The 25,603-nt window shown below is 44.5% G+C and overlaps 1 protein-coding gene across 4 annotated transcripts in view; it reads right to left on the reverse strand.

Annotated features, from left to right (window-relative positions):
• Nucleotides 1–773: 773 nt before the first annotated feature.
• Nucleotides 774–25,603, reverse strand: part of LOC121574705 (poly(rC)-binding protein 3) — a 162,145-nt gene continuing 137,315 nt past the window's right edge. For 2 of the 4 annotated variants that reach the window (XM_041887250.2, XM_041887248.2), the window contains 3 exons: nucleotides 24,786–24,838; nucleotides 8,984–9,153; nucleotides 5,808–6,948 (listed from right to left, as the gene is read on the reverse strand). In XM_041887250.2, coding sequence (XP_041743184.1) covers nucleotides 6,546–6,948; nucleotides 8,984–9,153; nucleotides 24,786–24,838 — 626 coding nt within the window. In that variant the 3' untranslated portion in view covers nucleotides 5,808–6,545. Of the gene's footprint in view, nucleotides 1,265–5,807; nucleotides 6,949–7,287; nucleotides 7,531–8,983; nucleotides 9,154–24,785; nucleotides 24,839–25,603 lie in introns of those variants that run through there. The other 2 variants (XM_041887252.2, XM_041887251.2) reach the window with 2 other exon arrangements.

The raw sequence follows: 25,603 nt of genomic DNA on the forward strand, positions 1-25,603 counted from the left end.
TGGTAGACACTATTGTACTAATTGTACTAATATACTCTCTGTCCATATTGGCAGTACAAGCCACCCCCTCTTCTCACCTCACCTCTCAACAGCTAAGTGGTGATCACTGTATAATTACCAGCTTCCATTCTGGTCCCCTTTCGTCTCTAGATCGTCTTTAATTGATGCTAAATTGTAGTTGTTATTGTTTAATGTGAAGACTAGGGTACGTCCCTAATGAAGCCCTATGGTGCCTTGGTCAATGTTTAATGTGAAGAGTAGAAGAGGAGGCTGGAGGGGGCCAAATGGCACCCTCTTCCCTATGTAGTGCACAACTTTTGACCGAATCCCATTGTAGTGCACTATATAGGGAAGAGGCCATTTGGGACAGTCACAATACAGTGGGGGTAGAAGACAGCTTTATATGAATACACAACACCAGCCTATTTACAACCTCTCAGCCTCCACCACCTGTCACGAACACACACACACACACACACACACACACACACACACACACACACCAAAAACAATCCTACAGCCCAGAAGAATGTGTTTGAACAGCAATTGTAGAGCTTTATTCATAGCCTGCTTTCATTTCTGTGTTGTAGCTTTTGTCTCCGACAATGCGTTCCAAATGACACCCCATTCCCTATGGGCCCTGGTCAAACGTAGTGCACTGTAGAGAGAATAGGGTGTCATTTGGGATGCACAGCATGCCTTTATGTTGTTGGTGTTTGACGGCTAGGAGCCAGCAGGATAACTCACTGGGGGGGGGGGGATAGATACTGTATCTATAACAACTGGCTGCTCCCAACCACCAACCGTTGGAACATTCTGTTTTGATTGTCTGGGACAAGAGAAGAAGAACTCTCACAGGACAATAAAGTTGTTCTAACAGGACAATAAAGTTATTCTAACAGGACAATAAAGTTATCCTAACAGGACAATAAAGTTATTCTAACAGGACAATAAAGTTATCCTAACAGGAAAATAAAGTTATTCTAACAGGACAATAAAGTTATCCTAACAGGACAATAAAGTTATTCTAACAGGACAATAAAGTTATTCTAACAGCACAATAAAGTTATCCTAACAGGACAATAAAGTTATTCTAACAGGACAATAACGTTATTCTAACAGCACAATAAAGTTATCCTAACAGGACAATAAAGTTATTCTAATTGAATTGGATTTGAATTTAACAGACTTCATAGACTAGAGCTCATTCATGTGTTAGGTACTTAGTTAGAGCTTCTGGTTTTCATTCTTCTTCATGAACATTCTGAGACAGAAAAAAAGGAAGGGTAGAATGAAGTTGATACATTTAGTTTTGATTTATTTATTAGAATGGCATGTATGGAGAGAAACAGAGAATCACGAAAACATCAGGTTGATTCAAATGACAGAACTTTTCCTGTGAGGAATAAACAAACAAAAAACTACAATAACTGTCATGGTATCTAATCAATAGAATATGTTGATACTGTCATGGTATCTAATCAATAGAATATGTTGATACTGTCATGGTATCTAATCAATAGAATTCTAATCAATAGAATATGTTGATATTTATTACTTGCCATTATAACGGAATCACTTATGTTTAAGTGCAATATTGTACTGTATTCATTTTCCTTTTCATTGAGTTGTTATAATAATGTATATGTGTATTGTAAAGAGCTGGAATGAGAGCATTGATTTTATATAGTCATCCTCATGGTTCATAAACAAAGTCAAAGGACTGCAGCGTTGCTGATCCTAGGGTTCCAAAATGCTGGTCTCTTTCTTTCCCAAACTCCCAGGTTTCACATAAATCCTGGTTGGAGGAGTCCGGAGATCCTGCGGATTCCCTTCCCATTCCAGGACGCTTCCACTCCGGGATTTATGGGAAACCTTGGAATTTGGGAAGAGTCACCAGATTTTTACAAGCCTAGTTGATCTCCAGTATTCCCTCTCCCATACTAGTCTGTTAATTAGCCCTTTCCTTTCAGTCAGTAGCATCTCAGAGCTACTATTCAGTCAGTAGCATCTCAATGCTACTATTCAGTCAGTAGCATCTCAATGCTACTATTCAGTCAGTAGCATCTCAATGCTACTATTCAGTCAGTAGCATCTCAATGCTACTATTCAGTCAGTAGCATCTCAATGCTACTATTCAGTCAGTAGCATCTCAATGCTACTATTCAGTCAATAGCATCTCAATGCTACTATTCAGTCAGTAGCATCTCAATGCTACTATTCAGTCAATAGCATCTCAATGCTACTATTCAGTCAGTAGCATCTCAATGCTACTATTCAGTCAATAGCATCTCAATGCTACTATTCAGTCAGTAGCATCTCAATGCTACTATTCAGTCAGTAGCATCTCAATGCTACTATTCAGTCAGTAGCATCTCAATGCTACTATTCAGTCAATAGCATCTCAATGCTACTATTCAGTCAGTAGCATCTCAATGCTACTATTCAGTCAATAGCATCTCAATGCTACTATTCAGTCAGTAGCATCTCAATGCTACTATTCAGTCAATAGCATCTCAATGCTACTATTCAGTCAGTAGCATCTCAATGCTACTATTCAGTCAATAGCATCTCAATGCTACTATTCAGTCAGTAGCATCTCAATGCTACTATTCAGTCAATAGCATCTCAATGCTACTATTCAGTCAGTAGCATCTCAATGCTACTATTCAGTCAATAGCATCTCAATGCTACTATTCAGTCAGTAGCATCTCAATGCTACTATTCAGTCAATAGCATCTCGATGCTACTATTCAGTCAGTAGCATCTCAGAGCTACTATTCAGTCAGTAGCATCTCAATGCTACTATTCAGTCAGTAGCATCTCAGTGCTACTCTGAGCTACACAGAACACAATATGCTTTGCTGAACCATCAAGCGATGCTTTGCATAGACATCGATTCAAGTTGAATTCATGCAAATGACCTACAGTGAGAGAGACGTTAGGAGAGAAAGCGATACACAGTGGTGAATCAAGGTTTTAACAACAACGTTCAACGGCACCATATGGGCCCTGGTCAAAAGTAGTACACTATATAGGGTACCATTTGGTACATACACCATGAATGAGTGATTTCTACTAAGTGGCCACAGTAAATTCCATACATTTTACATCATCTGGGTTTATAAAAATAAGTGAGTTCATACAGTATGTGCGGCATATTTATAAAAACAAACACAAACCGTCTCTATGCAAGAATAACCCCCCGGTGAGCTAGATAGAGTTATTATGAAGGAGTTACAGTTGAAGTAGTAGTTAATCTGTGGTCCTGTCTGTCTCTCAGTCTGCATGGTGTTAATGTAGATACTCTACAGCAGGGTTCTTCAATTCCGGTCCTGGAGGGCCGAAACACTTCTGTTTTTTTTATTTCTACCTGGTAGTTAATTGCACTCACCTGGTGTCCCAGGTCTGAATTAGCCCCTGATTAGAAAGAGAGGATGAAAAACAGAGGTGTTTCGGCCCTCCAGGACCGGAATTGAAGAACCCTGCTCTACAGTAACACTCGTTCAGTTCACTGTTGCTTTTTGTTCACACTGCTAGTGGTTATGTAGTCCTATAGAGTCTGTAGTTATGTAGTTCTATAGAGTCTGTGGTTATGTAGTTCTATAGAGTCTGTAGTTATGTAGTTCTATAGAGTCTGTAGTTATGTAGTCCTATAGAGTCTGTAGTTATGTAGTCCTATAGAGTCTGTAGTTATGTAGTCCTATAGAGTCTGTAGTTATGTAGTCCTATAGAGTCTGTAGTTATGTAGTCCTATAGAGTCTGTAGTTATGTAGTCCTATAGAGTCTGTAGTTATGTAGTCCTATAGAGTCTGTAGTTATGTAGTCCTATAGAGTCTGTAGTTATGTAGTTCTATAGAGTCTGTAGTTATGTAGTCCTATAGAGTCTGTGGTTATGTAGTCCTATAGAGTCTGTAGTTATGTAGTCCTATAGAGTCTGTGGTTATGTAGTCCTATAGAGTCTGTAGTTATGTAGTCCTATAGAGTCTGTAGTTATGTAGTCCTATAGAGTCTGTAGTTATGTAGTCCTATAGAGTCTGTAGTTATGTAGTCCTATAGAGTCTGTGGTTATGTAGTCCCATAGAGTCTGTAGTTATGTAGTCCTATAGAGTCTGTAGTTATGTAGTCCTATAGAGTCTGTAGTTATGTAGTCCTATAGAGTCTGTGGTTATGTAGTCCTATAGAGTCTGTAGTTATGTAGTCCTATAGAGTCTGTAGTTATGTAGTCCTATAGAGTCTGTAGTTATGTAGTCCTATAGAGTCTGTAGTTATGTAGTCCTATAGAGTCTGTAGTTATGTAGTCCTATAGAGTCTGTGGTTATGTAGTCCTATAGAGTCTGTAGTTATGTAGTCCTATAGAGTCTGTAGTTATGTAGTCCTATAGAGTCTGTAGTTATGTAGTCCTATAGAGTCTGTGGTTATGTAGTCCTATAGAGTCTGTAGTTATGTAGTCCTATAGAGTCTGTAGTTATGTAGTCCTATAGAGTCTGTAGTTATGTAGTCCTATAGAGTCTGTAGTTATGTAGTCCTATAGAGTCTGTAGTTATGTAGTCCTATAGAGTCTGTGGTTATGTAGTCCTATAGAGTCTGTAGTTATGTAGTCCTATAGAGTCTGTAGTTATGTAGTCCTATAGAGTCTGTAGTTATGTAGTCCTATAGAGTCTGTAGTTATGTAGTCCTATAGAGTCTGTAGTTATGTAGTCCTATAGAGTCTGTAGTTATGTAGTCCTATAGAGTCTGTGGTTATGTAGTCCTATAGAGTCTGTAGTTATGTAGTCCTATAGAGTCTGTAGTTATGTAGTCCTATAGAGTCTGTAGTTATGTAGTCCTATAGAGTCTGTAGTTATGTAGTCCTATAGAGTCTGTGGTTATGTAGTCCTATAGAGTCTGTAGTTATGTAGTCCTATAGAGTCTGTAGTTATGTAGTCCTATAGAGTCTGTAGTTATGTAGTCCTATAGAGTCTGTGGTTATGTAGTCCTATAGAGTCTGTAGTTATGTAGTCCTATAGAGTCTGTAGTTATGTAGTCCTATAGAGTCTGTAGTTATGTAGTCCTATAGAGTCTGTAGTTATGTAGTCCTATAGAGTCTGTAGTTATGTAGTCCTATAGAGTCTGTAGTTATGTAGTCCTATAGAGTCTGTAGTTATGTAGTCCTATAGAGTCTGTAGTTATGTAGTCCTATAGAGTCTGTAGTTATGTAGTCCTATAGAGTCTGTAGTTATGTAGTTCTATAGAGTCTGTAGAGACACAGCTTAGTGTGTTTTAACGTGTGTGTGTGTGTGTGTGTCCGAGCTAACGTGCAGCGTTAGTCTCTCCAAGAGTAGCTACCATGCATGGCATCTTAGTTTGACAGCTAGGGTGAGAAAAGCATCTCTCATTCCTCAGAAGTGTCCTAAGAGGGGTTTTGCTGTTTAAACCCCATGAAGAAAGTTGGAAATATGCAGATTTTAGCGTGTTAAATGTTTAATTATATTGACATATCAGTTGTGGAAACACTATTTCTCTATCCAACAAAAACACAATGTTGTTAAAAAAAAACCTTGCTTTAGTAGAAGATACCACTTCTGTGGTGAGACATGAGGAAATACTTGAGTCAAAACTCAGGACAGGATGGAAGAAAATTACTAGTAGTCTTAGTAGTAGTACCTGGTGCCATTTCCCAAAAATCTAACATTTTATCGTAAAAGTAATACTCTGCATAATAAATAAAATAAATTAAACACATTTCAAATAAAAATATTACCAAAAACCCACATCAAAACGTGACGCAAAAAGAGAGGTTAGATTTTTTTTTCCTTCATTTTTTAAAAACTTTTTTTTTTTTTACACCGTTCTTCAAAAATTGTTGTAGTTGTATACAGGAAGAAACCTAAACAGGAAAGAAAGGAAGAAACCTAAACAGACATCATGTACTGTATAAAAGCTGATACGCACGTACAGTCGAGCATCAGTCACCAGTGTTTGAATTTATAAACTCTTAGTGGGAATATTTCATTATTATCAATAATAAATCAATAAGTCAATTATCAATAACAGCAGTACAGTAGAACGAAAGGAAGGGAAAGTTAGAGGAAGATACAAATGGAAGTTAGGAATAGTCTATGTGTGCGTTCCAAATGGCACCCTATTCCCTATATAGTGCACTACTTTTGACCAGAGCTCTATGGTCCCTAGAGCCCTATGAGCTCTGGACAAAAGTAGTACACTATAAAGGGAATAGGGTGCCATTTGGGGATACACAGCCTATGGCTTGATAGGTTTCCTTGGCCTGACAACATAAATATAGCCGAGCCAATCCAAAGTTCCTCCTAGTGTTTCAGTAATATGAGGGACAAAAAAGCTACAAAACAAAATAAAATCGATAGTCTGTTAAATGTCCTACACAGCTGCATCACCAGGCAAGAAGAACGAGAGTGGAGGAGAACAAAAAAAAAACGGCTATTTTTCTTCCCTCCATTCTTACCCACCCCCCCGCCCCCCCTTTGTCTCGGGGGACGGAGGAGAGAGGGACGGAGGGATAGATGGAGGGATGGAGACGGTCGTCATCAGTACGGCGCAAACTTCTGTCTCTCTGGTTTCTTCCCGATCCCGTTGACGGAAGAGATCTTCGCCGTGTAGATCTGAGCCTGAGCCTGAGCCTGAGCCTGAGCGGCTGCTGCGTTGGCGGCAGGGTTGGATAAAGCCAGGTAGGGCATGGATTGGAGGGATTTCATGGATTGCATTCCGAGGAGGCTGGAGAGGGAGAGGGCCCCATAGGGGTTGCCCATCATGGGGACTGCAGCGTGGGGGTTGTGGTGGGACATGCCGGGGCAGCCCATTGCAGCCAGGGTGGCAGCGGCTGAGGAGGAGGAGGCGGGGGAGGGGGAGGACGGTTGGGTGTAGGCCATGGTGTGGTCAGCAGAGGTCGACATGGAGGAAGACTGGGCGGTGGATTTGGCGGTCTCTAAACTGCACAGGGGGGATAGGAGGAGGAGGAGGAGGAGGAGGAGGAGGAGGAGGAGGGAGGGTGGAGGGGGGACAAGGGAAGAGGAAAGGAGGGAGGAGGGAGGGGAGGACAAGGGAAGAGGAAAGGAGGGAGGAGGGAGGGGGAGGACAAGGGAAGAGGAAAGGAGGGAGGAGGGAGGGGAGGACAAGGGAAGAGGAAAGGAGGGAGGAGGGAGGGGAGGACAAGGGAAGAGGAAAGGAGGGAGGAGGGAGGGGAGGACAAGGGAAGAGGAAAGGAGGGAGGAGGGAGGGGAGGACAAGGGAAGAGGAAAGGAGAGAGGAGGGAGGGGAGGACAAGGGAAGAGGAAAGGAGGGAGGAGAGAGGAGGGAGGGGAGGAGGGAGGGGAGGAGGGAGTACCGGATGGAAACGGGTTAGAAGGTTAAATAAATAAAATACATGTTAAAGAAAGAAATTGAGAAAAATTAAAGAAATGAAATAAAAGGAGATAAAATGTGTGTTTTTCGCTGGAGGTTGCAACAGATTACTGGAGGGAGGGTCTTTAGGGATGTCATGTGGGGAGTGGGTGCTATAAGTCAGGGTGGTGGCTTGGGGGTGGGGTTTCGGTACGGGAAACAAATACATTCAAAGTTCATTAGGATTTTCCTTATTATTGTAAGATTCAAATATATATAATGCATTTGTCAATATGTAAATAAATATATATATTGCATATTGTGAATGTTTTGTTTGTGTGAATACAATGTGTAATTACTAATATAGTGTAATTTCTAATATAGTGTAATTTCTAATATAGTGTAATTTGTCATATAGTGTAATTACTAATAGAACATGTACAACGTGTAATTCAGCATGGCCATAATATGCTTTTTAGGTTAGAGGAATGACGGTATGTTACGGTATGGCCTTCTGGCCCTACATGCTCGTACTTCGTAGTTACGGGGTAATGTTCAAAATGTGGCACTTTCAACTGTCTGATGCAATGCTTGGAACAGAGACAGTGAGTGAACTGCGAAACGCTCTAGTCGCTCTGCTGATCGGAGGCGAGAGGGCCTCAGAGAGCAGTCACACAACATTAATAATCATCACAAGATAGAAGGTTTATTTTAATCAGTGTGTTAATGCATCGTTGTCATACTTGACAGTTTTAGCATCCTAATGCAAATGTGTTGCTAGTGTAGTTTTCTAATAGTATGGGTCTATCTCCCCAATACTCAGTAGTAATTGGTGAATTTAGACATGAATTGGCAACATCAGTACAACAACTCCTTTGTCCAAATCTGTAATCTGTGAAGTTAAATGTGTAAAGATTATCTCTTGAAGCAATAGAATTGAGTCTTGAGACATGAGTATCTAGGGCCAGGGTTCTTTCCTGATCATGTGACCTGACCAGTGGAATGAAAAAGGTGCCAGTACTCATTTTAATTTGACAGTACTGGAAGTCATATTTTAGAGCCAATTCAATAAGGTGTTGGACTCATACAGCACTCTGTACCGGTGTGTACCCGCCCAATTCAAGCACAGCCAGGAAGTGGTCTGGGTGCTGGCTCTACAAGGTACTGTACACATCTAGTGTCTTATTGTTTACATTGTTGATCTGCTGGGTGGTGCTTTCTCTTAACAGGAGGTGGTGTTGGGTCAGGTTGCTTTCTCTTAACAGGAGGTGGTGTTGGGTTAGGTTAATGGAGATGGGTATTTCCTGTGATGGTGACGTGTCTGTCGCTCTTCCTCCTCACTTCTCTCTCCTCCCCTCTCTCCTCCCCTACCTTCCCTCTCCTCCCCTCTCTCCTCCCCTACCCTCCCTCCCCTCCCCTCCCCTCCCTCCCTTCCCTCTCCTACCTTCCCTCTCCTCCCCTCTCTCCTCCCCTACCCTCCCTCCCCTCCCCTCCCTCCCTTCCTCTCCTTCCCCTACCCCTCTCCCTCTCCTCCCCTCACTCTCATCCCCTCCCCTCTCTCCTCCCCTCCCTCTCCTCCCTCCCCTCCCCTCTCCCTCTCTACTCCTTGTGTGCTGTACTCGGCGGTGCCAGAGCTTTCTCTTACCAGGAGGTGATGAGGTATTGGGCCAGGTTGATAGAGATGGTGGTCCCTGTGATGGTGACATGTCTATCACTGGTGCTGTCCAGCTGGCTACCAATCTTTATCTGAGCCCCTGACGCCTGGCGGATCTCATTGATCTTGGTGCCCTGACGCCCGATGATGGAGCCGATGAGCTGAAGGAGAGAGAGGAGAGAGGGGATGTGAGAATGTGCGTGTTGATCTTGGTGCCCTGACCCGATGATAATGAGGGCGGCAGGTAGTTTAGTGGTTAAGAGCGTTGTGCCAGTAACCGAAAGGTCGCTGGTTCTAATCCCCGAGCCGACTAGGTGAAAAATCTGTCGATGTGCCCTTGAGCAAGGCACTTAACCCTAATTGCTCCTGTAAGTCGCTCTGGATAAGAGCGTCTGCTAAATGACTCAAATGTAAATGTCAATGATGGAGAAACAAGTAAAGAGGCTTCACCAGATCGCATCTTTATTACTAAAACCCCAAAGGGAGTTGGTGTTGATAAAACTAAATGTCCAGGGCCAACTTGAAAAACAGATATCAATCTTAATGGGACTTCCCAGAATAAAGGATACAGTGCATTCGGAAAGTATTCAGACCCCTTGACTTTTCCCACATTTTGTTACGTTACAGCCTTATTCTAAAATTGATAAAATACTTTATCTCATCAATCTAAACACAATACCCCCCAATGACAAAGCAAAAACAGGTTTTTAGAAATTGTAGAATATTTTTTAAACATAAAAAACGGAAATATCACATTTATATTAAGTATTCAGAACCTTCACTCAGTACTTTGTTGAAGCACCTTTGGCAGCATTTACAGCCTCGAGTCTTCTTGGGTATGACGCTACAAGCTTGACACACCTGTATTTGGGGAGTTTCTCCCATTCTTCTCTGCAGATCCTCTCAAGCTCTGTCAGGTTGGATGGGGAGCGTTGCTGCACAGCTATTTTCAGGTCTTTCCAGAAATGTTCGATCGGGTTCATGTCCGGGCTCTGGTTGGGCCCCTCGAGGACATTCAGAGACTTGTCCCGAAGCCACTCCTGCGTTGTCTTGGCTGTGTGCTTAGGGTCGTTGTCCTGTTGGAAGGGGAACCTTCACCCCAGTCTGAGGTCCTGAGCGCTCTGGAGCAGGTTTTCATCAAGGATCTCTCTGTACTTTGCTCCATTCAGCTTTCCCTCGATCCTGACTAGCTTCCCAGTCCCTGCTGCTGAAAAACATCCCCACAGCATGATGCTGCCACCACCATGCTTCACCGTAGGGATGGTGCCAGGTTTCCTCCAGATGTCAAATCAAATCAAATCAAATCAAATTTTATTGGTCACATGCGCCGAATACAACAGGTGCAGACATTACAGTGAAATGCTTACTTACAGCCCTTAACCAACAGTGCATTTATTTTAAACAAAAAAAGTAAGAATAAAACAACAACAAAAAAAAGTGTTGAGAAAAAAAGAGCAGAAGTAAAATAAAGTGACAGTAGGGAGGCTATATATACAGGGGGGTACCGTTGCAGAGTCAATGTGCGGGGGCACCGGGTAGTTGAGGTAATATGTACATGTGGGTAGAGTTAAAGTGACTATGCATAAATACTTAACAGAGTAGCAGCAGCGTAAAAAGGATGGGGTGGGGGGGCAGTGCAAATAGTCCTGGTAGCCATGATTAGCTGTTCAGGAGTCTTATGGCTTGGGGGTAGAAGCTGTTGAGAAGTCTTTTGGACCTAGACTTGGCACTCCGGTACCGCTTGCCGTGCGGTAGCAGAGAGAACAGTCTATGACTAGGGTGGCTGGAGTCTTTGACAATTTTGAGGGCCTTCCTCTGACACCGCCTGGTATAGAGGTCCTGGATGGCAGGAAGCTTAGCCCCAGTGATGTACTGGGCCGTACGCACTACCCTCTGTAGTGCCTTGCGGTCAGAGGCCAAGCAGTTGCCATACCAGGCGGTGATACAACCAGTCAGGATGCTCTCGATGGTGCAGCTGTAGAATTTTTTGAGGATCTGAGGACCCATGCCCAAATCTTTTTAGTCTCCTGAGGGGGAATAGGCTTTGTCGTGCCCTCTTCACGACTGTCTTGGTGTGTTTGGACCATGATAGTTTGTTGGTGATGTGGACACCAAGGAACTTGAAGCTCTCAACCTGTTCCACTACAGCCCCGTCGATGAGAATGGGGGCGTGCTCAGTCCTCTTTTTTTTCTTGTAGTCCACAATCATCTCCTTTGTCTTGGTCACGTTGAGGGAGAGGTTGTTGTCCCTGGCACCACACGGCCAGATCTCTGATCTCCTCCCCTATAGGCTGTCTCATCGTTGTCGGTGATCAGGCCTACCACTGTTGTGTCGTCGGCAAACTTAATGATGGTGTTGGAGTCGTGCCTGGCCATGCAGTCATGGGTGAACAGAGAGTACAGGAGGGGACTGAGCACGCACCCCTGAGGGGCCCCCGTGTTGAGGATCAGTGTGGCAGATGTGTTGTTACCTACCCTTACCACCTGGGGGCGGCCCGTCAGGAAGTCCAGGATCCAGTTGCAGAGGGAGGTGTTTAGTCCCAGGATCCTTAGCTTAGTGATGAGCTTAGAGGGCACTATGGTGTTGAATGCTGAGCTGTAGTCAATGAATAGCATTCTCACGTAGGTGTTCCTCTTGTCCAGGTGGGAAAGGGCAGTGTGGAGTGCGATAGAGATTGCATCATCTGTGGATCTGTTGGGGCGGTATGCAAATTGGAGTGGGTCTAGGGTTTCTGGGATTATGCTGTTGATGTGAGCCATGACCAGTCTTTCAAAGCACTTCATGGCTACAGACGTCAGTGCTACGGGTCGGTAGTCATTTAGGCAGGTTATCTTAGAGTTCTTGGGCACGGGGACTATGGTGGTCTGCTTGAAACATGTTGGTATTACAGACTCAGTCAGGGACATGTTGAAAATGTCAGTGAAGACACTTGCCAGTTGGTCAGCACATGCTCGGAGTACATGTCCTGGTAATCCGTCTGGCCCTGCGGCCTTGTGAATGTTGACCTGCTTAAAAGTCTTACTCACATCGGCTACGGAGAGCGTGATCACATAGTCATCCGGAACAGCTGGTGCTCTCATGCATGCTTCAGTGTTGCTTGCCTCGAGCGAGCATAGAAGTGGTTTAGCTCGTCTGGTAGGCTTGTGTCACTGGGCAGCTCGCGGCTGTGCTTCCCTTTGTAGTCTGTAATAGTTTTCAAGCCCTGCCACATCCGACGAGCGTCAGAGCCAGTGTAGTATGATTCAATCTTAGACCTGTATTGACTCTTTGCCTGTTTGATGGTTCGTCGGAGGTCATAGCGGGATTTCTTATAAGCGTCCGGGTTAGAGTCCCGTTCCTTGAAAGCGGCAGCTCTACCCTTTAGCTCAGTGCGGATGTTTCCTGTAATCCATGGCTTCTGGTTGGGGTATGTACGTACGGTCACTGTGGGGACGACATCATCGATGCAGTTATTGATGAAGCCAGTGACTGATGTGGTGTACTCCTCAATGCTGTCTGAAGAATCCCGGAACATGTTCCAGTCTGTGCTAGCAAAACAGTCCTGTAGCTTAGCATCTGCGTCATCTGACCACTTTTTTATTAACCGAATCACTGGTGCTTCCTGCTTCAGTTTTTGCTTATAAGCAGGAATCAGGAGGATAGAGTTATGGTCAGATTTGCCAAATGGAGGGTGAGGGAGAGCTTTGTATGCGTCTCTGTGTGTGGAGTAAAGGTGGTCTAGAGTTTTTTTCCCTCTGGTTGCACATTTAACATGCTGGTAGAAATTAGGTAGAACGGATTTATGTGACGCTTGGCATTCAGGCCAAAGAGTTCAATCTTGGTTTCATCAGACCAGAGAATCTTGTTTCTCATGGTCTGAGAGTCTTTAGGTGCCTTTTGGCAATCTCCAAGCGGCCTGTCATGTGCCTTTTACTGAGGAGTGGCTTCCGCCTGGCCACTCTACCATAAAGGCCTGATTGTTGGAGTGCTGCAGAGATGGTTGTCGCTCTGGAAGGTTCTCCCATCTCCACAGAGGAACTCTAGAACTCTGTCAGAACATCGGGTTCTTGGTCACCTCCCCGACCAAGGCCCTTCTCTCCCGATTGTTCAGTTTGGCCGGGTGGCCAGCTCTAGGAAGAGTCTTGGTGGCTCCGACCTTCTTCCATTTAAGAATGATGGATGCCACTGTGTTCCTGGGGACCTTCAAAGCTACATAACGTTTTTGGTACCCTTCCCCAGATCAGTGCCTCGACACAATCCTGTCTCGGAGTTCTACAGACAATTCCTTCGACCTCATGGCTTGGTTTTTTGCTCTGACATGCACTGTTAACTGTGGGACATCATATAGTCAGGTGTGTGCCTTTCCAAATCATGTCCAATCAATTTAATTTACCACAGGTGGACTCCAATCAAGTTGTAAAAACATCTCAAGGATGATCAATGGAAATAGGATGCACCTGAGCTCAATTTCGAGTCTCATAGCAAAGGATCTGAAGACTTATGTAAATAAGGTATTTCTGTTTTTTATTTGTAATAAATGCGCGACATTTTCTAAAAAACTATTTTCGCTTTGTCATTATGGGGTATTGTGTGTAGATTGCCGGAAAAAAAACATTTATTCCATTTTAGAATAAGGCTGTAACGTAACAAAATACGGAAAAAGTCAAGGGGTCTGAATACTTTCTGAAGGCACTGTATATGAAAAATAAATGTAAAGGTTTGTGTACCATGGAAACATTGTCTTGAGCATGGTTTAAAAACAAACATCCCACAGTTTGTGTCTCAGTGCATAACAGATCTACCAGGGAAAAGCTAATAACCTTCAAAATCAGGGGTCAATTCCCATACCTTGTAAACCCTACCGGTAGTCAATCTGTACACTGCATCCAGTTACTCTCACTGCCTATATATCATATATATATATATATATATATATACAGTGGGGAAAAAAAAGTATTTAGTCAGCCACCAATTGTGCAAGTTCTCACACTTAAAAAGATGAGAGAGGCCTGTAATTTTCATCATAGGTACACGTCAACTATGACAGACAAATTGAGAATTTGTTTTCCAGAAAATCACATTGTAGGATTTTTTAGGAATTTATTTGCAGATTATGGTGGAAAATAAGTATTTGGTCACCTACAAACAAGCAAGATTTCTGGCTCTCACAGACCTGTAACTTCTTCTTTAAGAGGCTCCTCTGTCCGCCACTCGTTACCTGTATTAATGGCACCTGTTTGAACTTGTTATCAGTATAAAAGACACCTGTCCACAACCTCAAACAGTCACACTCCAAACTCCACTATGGCCAAGACCAAAGAGCTGTCAAAGGACACCAGAAACAAAATTGTAGACCTGCACCAGGCTGGGAAGACTGAATCTGCAATAGGTAAGCAGCTTGGTTTGAAGAAATCAACTGTGGGAGCAATTATTAGGAAATGGAAGACATACAAGACCACTGATAATCTCCCTCGATCTGGGGCTCCACGCAAGATCTCACCCCGTGGGGTCAAAATGATCACAAGAACGGTGAGCAAAAATCCCAGAACCACACGGGGGGACCTAGTGAATGACCTGTAGAGAGCTGGGACCAAAGTAACAAAGCCTACCATCAGTAACACACTACGCTGCCAGGGACTCAAATCCTGCAGTGCCAGACGTGTCCCCCTGCTTAAGCCAGTACATGTCCAGGCCCGTCTGAAGTTTGCTAGAGTGCATTTGGATGATCCAGAAGAGGATTGGGAGAATGTCCTATGGTCAGATGAAACCAAAATAGAACTTTTTGGTAAAAACCATGGAAACATTGTCTTGAGCATGGTTTAAAAACAAACATCCCACAGTTTGTGTCTCAGTGCATAACAGATCTACCAGGGAAAAGCTAATAACCTTCAAAATCAGGGGTCAATTCCCATACCTTGTAAACCCTACCGGTAGTCAATCTGTACACTGCATCCAGTTACTCTCACTGCCTATATATCATATATATATATATATATATACAGTGGGGGAAAAAAAAGTATTTAGTCAGCCACCAATTGTGCAAGTTCTCACACTTAAAAAGATGAGAGAGGCCTGTAATTTTCATCATAGGTACATCGTCAACTATGACAGACAAATTGAGAATTTGTTTTCCAGAAAATCACATTGTAGGATTTTTTAGGAATTTATTTGCAGATTATGGTGGAAAATAAGTATTTGGTCACCTACAAACAAGCAAGATTTCTGGCTCTCACAGACCTGTAACTTCTTCTTTAAGAGGCTCCTCTGTCCGCCACTCGTTACCTGTATTAATGGCACCTGTTTGAACTTGTTATCAGTATAAAAGACACCTGTCCACAACCTCAAACAGTCACACTCCAAACTCCACTATGGCCAAGACCAAAGAGCTGTCAAAGGACACCAGAAACAAAATTGTAGACCTGCACCAGGCTGGGAAGACTGAATCTGCAATAGGTAAGCAGCTTGGTTTGAAGAAATCAACTGTGGGAGCAATTATTAGGAAATGGAAGACATACAAGACCACTGATAATCTCCCTCGATCTGGGGCTCCACGCAAGATCTCACCCCGTGGGGTCAAAATGATCACAAGAACGGTGAGCAAAAATCCCAGAACCACACGGGGGACCTAGTGAATGACCTGTAGAGAGCTGGGACCAAAGTAACAAAGCCTACCATCAGTAACACACTACGCTGCCAGGGACTCAAATCCTGCAGTGCCAGACGTGTCCCCCTGCTTAAGCCAGTACATGTCCAGGCCCGTCTGAAGTTTGCTAGAGTGCATTTGGATGATCCAGAAGAGGATTGGGAGAATGTCCTATGGTCAGATGAAACCAAAATAGAACTTTTTGGTAAAAACCATGGAAACATTGTCTTGAGCATGGTTTAAAAACAAACATCCCACAGTTTGTGTCTCAGTGCATAACAGATCTACCAGGGAAAAGCTAATAACCTTCAAAATCAGGGGTCAATTCCCATACCTTGTAAACCCTACCGGTAGTCAATCTGTACACTGCATCCAGTTACTCTCACTGCCTATATATCATATATATATATATATATATACAGTGGGGAAAAAAAGTATTTAGTCAGCCACCAATTGTGCAAGTTCTCACACTTAAAAAGATGAGAGAGGCCTGTAATTTTCATCATAGGTACACGTCAACTATGACAGACAAATTGAGAATTTGTTTTCCAGAAAATCACATTGTAGGATTTTTTAGGAATTTATTTGCAGATTATGGTGGAAAATAAGTATTTGGTCACCTACAAACAAGCAAGATTTCTGGCTCTCACAGACCTGTAACTTCTTCTTTAAGAGGCTCCTCTGTCCGCCACTCGTTACCTGTATTAATGGCACCTGTTTGAACTTGTTATCAGTATAAAAGACACCTGTCCACAACCTCAAACAGTCACACTCCAAACTCCACTATGGCCAAGACCAAAGAGCTGTCAAAGGACACCAGAAACAAAATTGTAGACCTGCACCAGGCTGGGAAGACTGAATCTGCAATAGGTAAGCAGCTTGGTTTGAAGAAATCAACTGTGGGAGCAATTATTAGGAAATGGAAGACATACAAGACCACTGATAATCTCCCCTCGATCTGGGGCTCCACGCAAGATCTCACCCCGTGGGGTCAAAATGATCACAAGAACGGTGAGCAAAAATCCCAGAACCACACGGGGGGACCTAGTGAATGACCTGTAGAGAGCTGGGACCAAAGTAACAAAGCCTACCATCAGTAACACACTACGCTGCCAGGGACTCAAATCCTGCAGTGCCAGACGTGTCCCCCTGCTTAAGCCAGTACATGTCCAGGCCCGTCTGAAGTTTGCTAGAGTGCATTTGGATGATCCAGAAGAGGATTGGGAGAATGTCCTATGGTCAGATGAAACCAAAATAGAACTTTTTGGTAAAAACTCAACTCGTCGTGTTTGGAGGACAAAGAATGCTGAGTTGCATCCAAAGAACACCATACCTACTGTGAAGCATGGGGGTGGAAACATCATGCTTTGGGGCTGTTTTTCTGCAAAGGGACCAGGACGACTGATCCATGTAAAGGAAAGAATGAATGGGGCCATGTATCGTGAGATTTTGAGTGAAAACCTCCTTCCATCAGCAAGGGCATTGAAGTTGAAACGTGGCTGGGTCTTTCAGCATGACAATGATCCCAAACACACCACCCGGGCAACGAAGGAGTGGCTTCGTAAGAAGCATTTCAAGGTCCTGGAGTGGCCTAACCAGTCTCCAGCTCTCAACCCCATAGAAAATATTTGGAGGGAGTTGAAAGTCCGTGTTGCCCAGCGACAGCCCCAAAACATCACTGCTCTAGAGGAGATCTGCATGGAGGAATGGGCCAAAATACCAGCAACAGTGTGTGAAAACCTTGTGAAGACTTACAGAAAACGTTTGACCTGTGTCATTGCCAACAAAGGGTATATAACAAAGTATTGAGAAACTTTTGTTATTGACCAAATACTTATTTTCCACCATAATTTGCAAATAAATTCATAAAAAATCCTACAATGTGATTTTCTGGAGAAAAAAAATCCTCATTTTGTCTGTCATAGTTGACGTGTACCTATGATGAAAATTACAGGCCTCTCTCATCTTTTTAAGTGGGAGAACTTGCACAATTGGTGGCTGACTAAATACTTTTTTCCCCCACTGTATATACATCATAGCCCATATATCCCTCGCCTATACCCTTTGAAGCTAAGTGACTACTGATTTCTTACCAAGGTAACTTCACAAGTGTATTTGCTTCCTGGACACGAGTCAGACTAGTGATTCTGTTTAGTGGGTCAGACTAGTGATTCTGTTTAGTGGGTCAGACTAGTGATTATGTTTAGTGGGTCAGACTAGTGATTCTGTTTAGTGGGTCAGACTAGTGATTCTGTTTAGTGGGTCAGACTAGTGATTCTGTTTAGTGGGTCAGACTAGTGATTCTGTTTAGTGGGTCAGACTAGTGATTCTGTTTAGTGGGTCAGACTAGTGATTCTGTTTAGTGGGTCAGACTAGTGATTCTGTTTAGTGGGTCAGACTAGTGATTCTGTTTAGTGGGTCAGACTAGTGATTCTGTTTAGTGGGTCAGACTAGTGATTATGTTTAGTGGGTCAGACTAGTGTTTCTGTTTAGTGGGTCAGACTAGTGATTCTGTTTAGTGGGTCAGACTAGTGATTCTGTTTAGTGGGTCAGACTAGTGATTCTGTTTAGTGGGTCAGACTAGTGATTCTGTTTAGTGGGTCAGACTAGTGATTCTGTTTAGTGGGTCAGACTAGTGATTCTGTTTAGTGGGTCAGACTAGTGATTCTGTTTAGTGGGTCAGACTAGTGATTCTGTTTAGTGGGTAATAGAAATGCAATAGGAAACAACCAGCAGAAATGTAAAATGACGGATAGTATGTGACTAGTAGCGGCTTAGCTACCTTAAAATCAAATGGCTTTTTAGCAGACAGTTTATCAAAAGTGACTTACAGTACAGTGAGTTCCTTGTTGTAAGTATACACTAAGTGGCCAGTTTATTAGGTATACCATCCCGTTCACGAAAATGGATCGCTCCTACAGACAGTGAGTCACGTGGCCGTGGCTTGTTATATAAAGCAGGCAGACAGGCATCGAGGCATTCAGTTACTGTTCATTTGAACGTTAGAATGGGGAAAAAGAGTGACCTAAGCGATATGGTATGATCGTCGGTGCCAGGCGCGCCGGTTCCAGTATCTCAGAAACGCTTGGCCTCCTGGGCTTTTCACACACGACAGTGTCTAGGCTTTACAGAGAATGGTGCAACAAACTAAAGACATCCATTCAGCGGCCGTCCTGGGGGAGAAAACAGCTCATTGATGAGAGAGGTGGAAGGAGAATGGCAAGAATCACGCAAGCTAACAGGCGGGCCACAAACAGACAAATAACGGCGCAGTACAACAGTGGTGTGCAGAACGGCATCTAGGAACACACGACTCGTCGATCCTTGTCACGGATGGGCTATCGCAGCAGACGACCACACTGGGTTCCACTCCTATCAGCTAAAAACAAGAAGAAGTGGCTCCAGTGGGCACGCCATCACCAACACTAGACAATTGAGGAGTGGAAAAACATTGCCTGGTCTGACGAATCCCAGTTCCTGTTGCATCATGCTGATGCCAGAGTCAGGCATAAGCAGTATGAGTCCATGGCCCCCATCCTGCCTGGTGTCAACGGTACAGGCTGGTGGCGGTGGTGTAATGGTGTGGGGAATTAGGTCCCTTGATGCCAATTGAGTAATGTTTCCATGCCCCAAAGAATTCCGGCTGTTCTGGAGGCAAAGGGGGGTCCGGCCCGGTACTAGATGGGTGTACCAAATAAACTGTGGCCGCAGCGGGAATTGAAACTAGCATTTTCAGACCAAAGCCAACAGGGTCATCCACCCATCAATGGGTATTAATCGTTAGTCTTGTTTGGAACAATATATCAGAGCTCTCAATGTAAACTACAACAGGCGCTGCAGCCTGACTCATCCTCCTGTCTCTGCTCTGGGATCGTCTACTGTGGGTCTAGTGTGGTAGTATGTTTCTACTGTGTCCTGTCTGTGTGTTTCTCTGGTGTGTGTGTGTGTGTGTGTGTGTGTGTGTGTTCTCTGGTCTGGTTATTCTCAGTGACAGCAGAGGGCATGGGTAAGGGATCAGGGATCCGTCAAAGACAGTCAAGCCCAGTGTCAGAGATCAGGGACAGACCTGGGTTCAAGTACTATTCGAAATATTTCAAATACTTTTAGTGTTTGATTTAGTCTAACTGGAGTGATCTAGTGTAACTGGAGTGATCTGGTCTAACTGGAGTGATCTAGTGTAACTGGAGTGATCTGGTCTAACTGGAGTGATCTAGTGTAACTGGAGTGATCTAGTCTAACTGGAGTGATCTGGTCTAACTGGAGTGATCTAGTGTAACTGGAGTGATCTGGTCTAACTGGAGTGATCTAGTCTAACTGGAGTGATCTGGTCTAACTGGAGTGATCTGGTCTAACTGGAGTGATCTGGTCTAACTGGAGTGCCAGCTGCCAGGTGCGTGAGAGGTTTGCACTTATGCAACTATTCTATTGTTCTCATTGTGCCAGTAAAGCCCAGATATTTCAGTATTTGAAATTACAAAAATGATTTCAAACAGTATTTGAACCCAGGACTGAGAGGAAGCCCGTACAGTGTCAGGGCTAAGGGCCTTGATGTCAGGAGTTAGGCCCCTGATCGAGAGAGAGCCCTATGTCTCACTGTGTCCCAAATGACACCCTATTCAGTGCACTACTTTTGATCAGGACCCATAGTGCTCTGGTCAAAAGTAGTGCACTATATAGTTAATAGGGTGTCATTTGGGACACAATAACTCCAAGTCATGTCTGAGGCCTGGACAGGGATGAAGTGACACCAACATGGACGTGTCGGCAGCTTGGCATGCCGTCTGACGGACAGACCCTCATATCCTCTCTCTCTCTCTCTCTCTCTCTCTCTCTCTCTCTCTCTCTCTCTCTCGCTCTCTCTCACCACAGCACAAACAGGCATTCCTTTCCTCACGAGTCACCCGCTCACCCAGTGTATGATCTATCACCACTCCGTCCTTCTCCCACCCTCCTTCTCTCCCACTGCCTCCCTCCTCTCTCCCCCCCTCTCCTTCCCCCACTGTGGTTTATTAATGGCCTGCTGATTGGGGGACTAAGCTAAGTGCCCACAGACAGGTACCAGGTCCAAACCACTCTGTCTGTCTGACTGCTAGCTCTCAAACTGCCCCCATACTACTGCACAGTACAGGACTCGGTTGATCTCAGTCTGATGTTAAAGAAGTGGATTCTGGGTGGATTCCCTGCTGCAGTTGTAATGTGAAAGGGCTTGTTATGTGGAGCTGGAGGACATCACAGCCCCCACCCCTGGACATTCACAGATAAAGCCCCTCCAGGCCTTCAGGAAGTTCTCAGCAGCGAGTGCCTTAGTATCTCACTGTGCCTCTCTCTCTCTCTCTCTCTCTCTCTCTCTCGCTTGCTCTCTCTCTCTCTCTCTCTCTCTCTCTCTCTCTCTCTCTCTCTCTCTCTCGCTTGCTCTCTCTATCTCTCTCTCTCTCTCTCTCTCTCTCTCTCTCTCTCTCTCTCTCTCTCTCTCTCTCATATTATTCCTATTCATATTGTTCTCCTTCTGATAGAAAGGGGGTATGTGGAGAAAAATGTGGTTGCAACCTTATCTAACACGATTAACAACTTTATCCATCAAGGTTGACGCATGTTAGAACATTGAATCTTTAATGCGAAGGCCCTCTAATGGAAGACCACAGAAACACAATGACAGAATGCCAAACAATGGCTGTCTGAGAATGTTACCATCCCTCGAATCTTTGCTTCTTCTGTTGCTGTTCTTTCAGTTTCTCTCAAAGCGCATTGTAGGAGAGGATCCAAGGTCCCTTCCTATGACTTCCGCCTACAATGAGCTTTGAGAGGAATTGAGGAAACAAGGACGGCCGAAAGCAAGGATTTGATAGCTAGTAACGTTTTCAGACAGACTATATATTAACAATGTGGGACAAAAGTAACGCTGTCTCCTTGTCTATATAAAGATTCAGAGTCTCAATTACAATGAATTGAAACACTGATCTAAAATCCACACCTTTCCCTTAATTTTAGATAGACGTTTATACTCATCCTTCCTGTCCTGACGTTTATCCTTCCTGTCCTGATGTTTATCCTTCCTGTCCTGACGTTTATCCTTCCTGTCCTGATGTTTATCCTTCCTGTCCTGATGTTTATCCTTCCTGTCCTGATGTTTATCCTTCCTGTCCTGACATTTATCCTTCCTGTCCTGACGTTTATTGTCATCCTTCCTGTCCTGATGTTTATCCTTCCTGTCCTGATGTTTATCCTTCCTGTCCTGATGTTTATCCTCATCCTTCCTGTCCTGATGTTTATCCTTCCTGTCCTGATGTTTATCCTTCCTGTCCTGATGTTATCCTTCCTGTCCTGATGTTTATCCTTCCTGTCCTGATGTTTATCCTTCCTGTCCTGACGTTTATCCTTCCTGTCCTGATGTTTATCCTTCCTGTCCTGATGTTTATCCTTCCTGTCCTGACGTTTATTCTCATCCTTCCTGTCCTGATGTTTATCCTTCCTGTCCTGACGTTTATTCTCATCCTTCCTGTCCTGACGTTTATCCTTCCTGTCCTGACGTTTATTCTCATCCTTCCTGTCCTGACGTTTATCCTTCCTGTCCTGACGTTTATCCTTCCTGTCCTGACGTTTATCCTTCCTGTCCTGACGTTTATTCTCATCCTTCCTGTCCTGACGTTTATCCTTCCTGTCCTGACGTTTATCCTTCCTGTCCTGACGTTTATCCTTCCTGTCCTGACGTTTATTCTCATCCTTCCTGTCCTGATGTTTATCCTTCCTGTCCTGATGTTTATCCTTCCTGTCCTGACGTTTATCCTTCCTGTCCTGATGTTTATCCTTCCTGTCCTGATGTTTATCCTTCCTGTCCTGACGTTTATCCTCATCCTTCCTGTCCTGACGTTTATCCTTCCTGTCCTGACGTTTATCCTTCCTGTCCTGATGTTTATCCTTCCTGTCCTGACGTTTATTCTCATCCTTCCTGTCCTGACGTTTATCCTTCCTGTCCTGACGTTTATTCTCATCCTTCCTGTCCTGACGTTTATCCTTCCTGTCCTGACGTTTATCCTCATCCTTCCTGTCCTGATGTTTATCCTTCCTGTCCTGATGTTTATCCTTCCTGTCCTGACGTTTATCCTTCCTGTCCTGATGTTTATCCTTCCTGTCCTGACGTTTATCCTTCCTGTCCTGATGTTTATCCTTCCTGTCCTGACATTTATCCTTCCTGTCCTGATGTTTATCCTCATCCTTCCTGTCCTGATGTTTATCCTCATCCTTCCTGTCCTGACGTTTATCCTTCCTGTCCTGATGTTTATCCTCATCCTTCCTGTCCTGACGTTTATCCTTCCTGTCCTGATGTTTATCCTTCCTGTCCTGATGTTTATCCTTCCTGTCCTGATGTTTATCCTTCCTGTCCTGACGTTTATCCTTCCTGTCCTGATGTTTATCCTTCCTGTCCTGATGTTTATCCTTCCTGTCCTGATGTTTATCCTTCCTGTCCTGATGTTTATCCTTCCTGTCCTGATGTTTATCCTTCCTGTCCTGATGTTTATCCTTCCTGTCCTGACGTTTATCCTTCCTGTCCTGACGTTTATCCTTCCTGTCCTGATGTTTATCCTTCCTGTCCTGACGTTTATCCTTCCTGTCCTGATGTTTATCCTTCCTGTCCTGATGTTTATCCTTCCTGTCCTGATGTTTATCCTTCCTGTCCTGATGTTTATCCTTCCTGTCCTGATGTTTATCCTTCCTGTCCTGACGTTTATCCTTCCTGTCCTGATGTTTATCCTTCCTGTCCTGATGTTTATCCTTCCTGTCCTGATGTTTATCCTCATCCTTCCTGTCCTGATGTTTATCCTTCCTGTCCTGATGTTTATCCTTCCTGTCCTGATGTTTATCCTTCCTGTCCTGATGTTTATCCTTCCTGTCCTGATGTTTATCCTCATCCTTCCTGTCCTGATGTTTAACCTTCCTGTCCTGATGTTTATCCTTCCTGTCCTGATGTTTATCCTTCCTGTCCTGATGTTTATCCTCATCCTTCCTGTCCTGATGTTTATCCTTCCTGTCCTGATGTTTATCCTTCCTGTCCTGATGTTTATCCTTCCTGTCCTGATGTTTATCCTTCCTGTCCTGACGTTTATCCTTCCTGTCCTGATGTTTATCCTTCCTGTCCTGATGTTTATCCTTCCTGTCCTGATGTTTATCCTTCCTGTCCTGATGTTTATTCTCATCCTTCCTGTCCTGGCAGAGATCTAGGATGGATGACTAGGGTGAACTTCAGAACCATGCAGTCCGTCTCTTCTGACATCCAGGGACAGATACAACAAAGGCCAGCATATCAGGGCACTTCTCCAGGAGTGTTGGGTGGCAATATTAGTGGCTGGTGGAATTTGGTTGGGAAGCCCCTGCTCTGGCTCAAGTCTAAAGTATGTGTCCCCCGCACTAAGTCCTACTACTTCCACCCACCTCTATGCAGGGCCATGCGGAGTTGGGCTGGGGAGTGGCTGGGGGAGGGGCTGGGGGGGGAAGGGGCTGGGGGAGGACCTGGGGGAAGGACTGGGGGAGGGGCTGGGGCAAGGGCTGGGGAGGGGCTGGGGAGGGGCTAGAAAAGGACCTGGGAAAGGGCCTGGGAGGGGCTGGGGAGGGAATTGGGTAGTGAAGGCTGGGCTGGAGTGGGCTGAGCAGGGGAGGGCTGTCCTGGGCTGGGGTGGGCCGAGCTGGGGAGGGCTGTCCTGGGCTGGGGTGGGCCGAGCTGGGGAGGACTGTCCTGGGCTGGGGTGAGTTCTACGGTATTGTGTGGAAGGAGGGCTCAGTTGAAAGCCCTCTGGTTGCTTTATTTCCTGCTCTGTTTTGACAGCACAGAGCCTTTCAATATGTCAAGCTTCATGACTAGATTTAGTGCAAACTCATAGAACTCCGCTGAGACTTATGGACGGAGAGATGGGAAAGAAGGAGGGAGGGAGGGAGGGAGAGCAAGAGAGAGACAGAGACAGAGAGATGACGAGAGAGAGGTGACATCGTTACGAAGTGATTTCAACACGCTTTTCCCAGTTTTGCCCGTCGAGTTAGAGGCAACGTTGGAATGCATCAGAGAACAGCGCTGGAATGAGTAGTGGGTGGGTGTCTGACTGTACTGAATAGTATTGTTCAGGTCTGTTATGTGGCAGTGTTTCTTACATAGCAGACAAAGTATTGCTTGCTACACTTACGTCATTAGGAATGAGCAGTTCCTGTGATGAGGTCTGGGAATTGGAGTCCATTCCTGCTGGGAGAAAAAATAGGTAACTAAACCCACGGGGAATCACACAGTGAAACATTATTCAATTCACAGTAAAACCCCAATTATAACACGGGAATCACACAGTGAACCATTATTCAATTCACAGTAAAACCCCAATTATAACACGGGGAATCACACAGTGAAACATTATTAATTTCACAGTAAAACCCCAATTATAACACGGGAATCACACAGTGAAACATTATGCACTCCTGTCTCTCCTCTCTACTCTCCTGTCTCTACTCTCCTGTCTCTACTCTCTACTCTCCTGTCTCTACTCTCCTGTCTCTACTCTCCTGTCTCTTCTCTCCTGTCTCTTCTCTCCTGTCTCTCCTGTCTCTTCTCTCCTGTCTCTCCTCTCCTGTCTCTACTCTCTACTCTCCTGTCTCTACTCTCCTGTCTCTTCTCTCCTGTCTCTTCTCTCCTGTCTCTACTCTCCTGTCTCTTCTCTCCTGTCTCTTCTCTCCTGTCTCTTCTCTCCTGTCTCTCCTCTCCTGTCTCTACTCTCTACTCTCCTGTCTCTTCTCTCCTGTCTCTCCAGTCTCTACTCTCCTGTCTCTTCTCTCCTGTCTCTTCTCTCCTGTCTCTCCTGTCTCTTCTCTCCTGTCTCTCCTCTCCTGTCTCTACTCTCTACTCTCTACTCTCCTGTCTCTACTCTCCTGTCTCTTCTCTCCTGTCTCTCCTGTCTCTACTCTCCTGTCTCTTCTCTCCTGTCTCTTCTCTCCTGTCTCTTCTCTCCTGTCTCTA

This window comes from Coregonus clupeaformis, unplaced genomic scaffold (assembly GCF_020615455.1).
Source record: "Coregonus clupeaformis isolate EN_2021a unplaced genomic scaffold, ASM2061545v1 scaf0123, whole genome shotgun sequence".
Classification (NCBI taxonomy): Eukaryota; Metazoa; Chordata; class Actinopteri; order Salmoniformes; family Salmonidae; genus Coregonus; species Coregonus clupeaformis.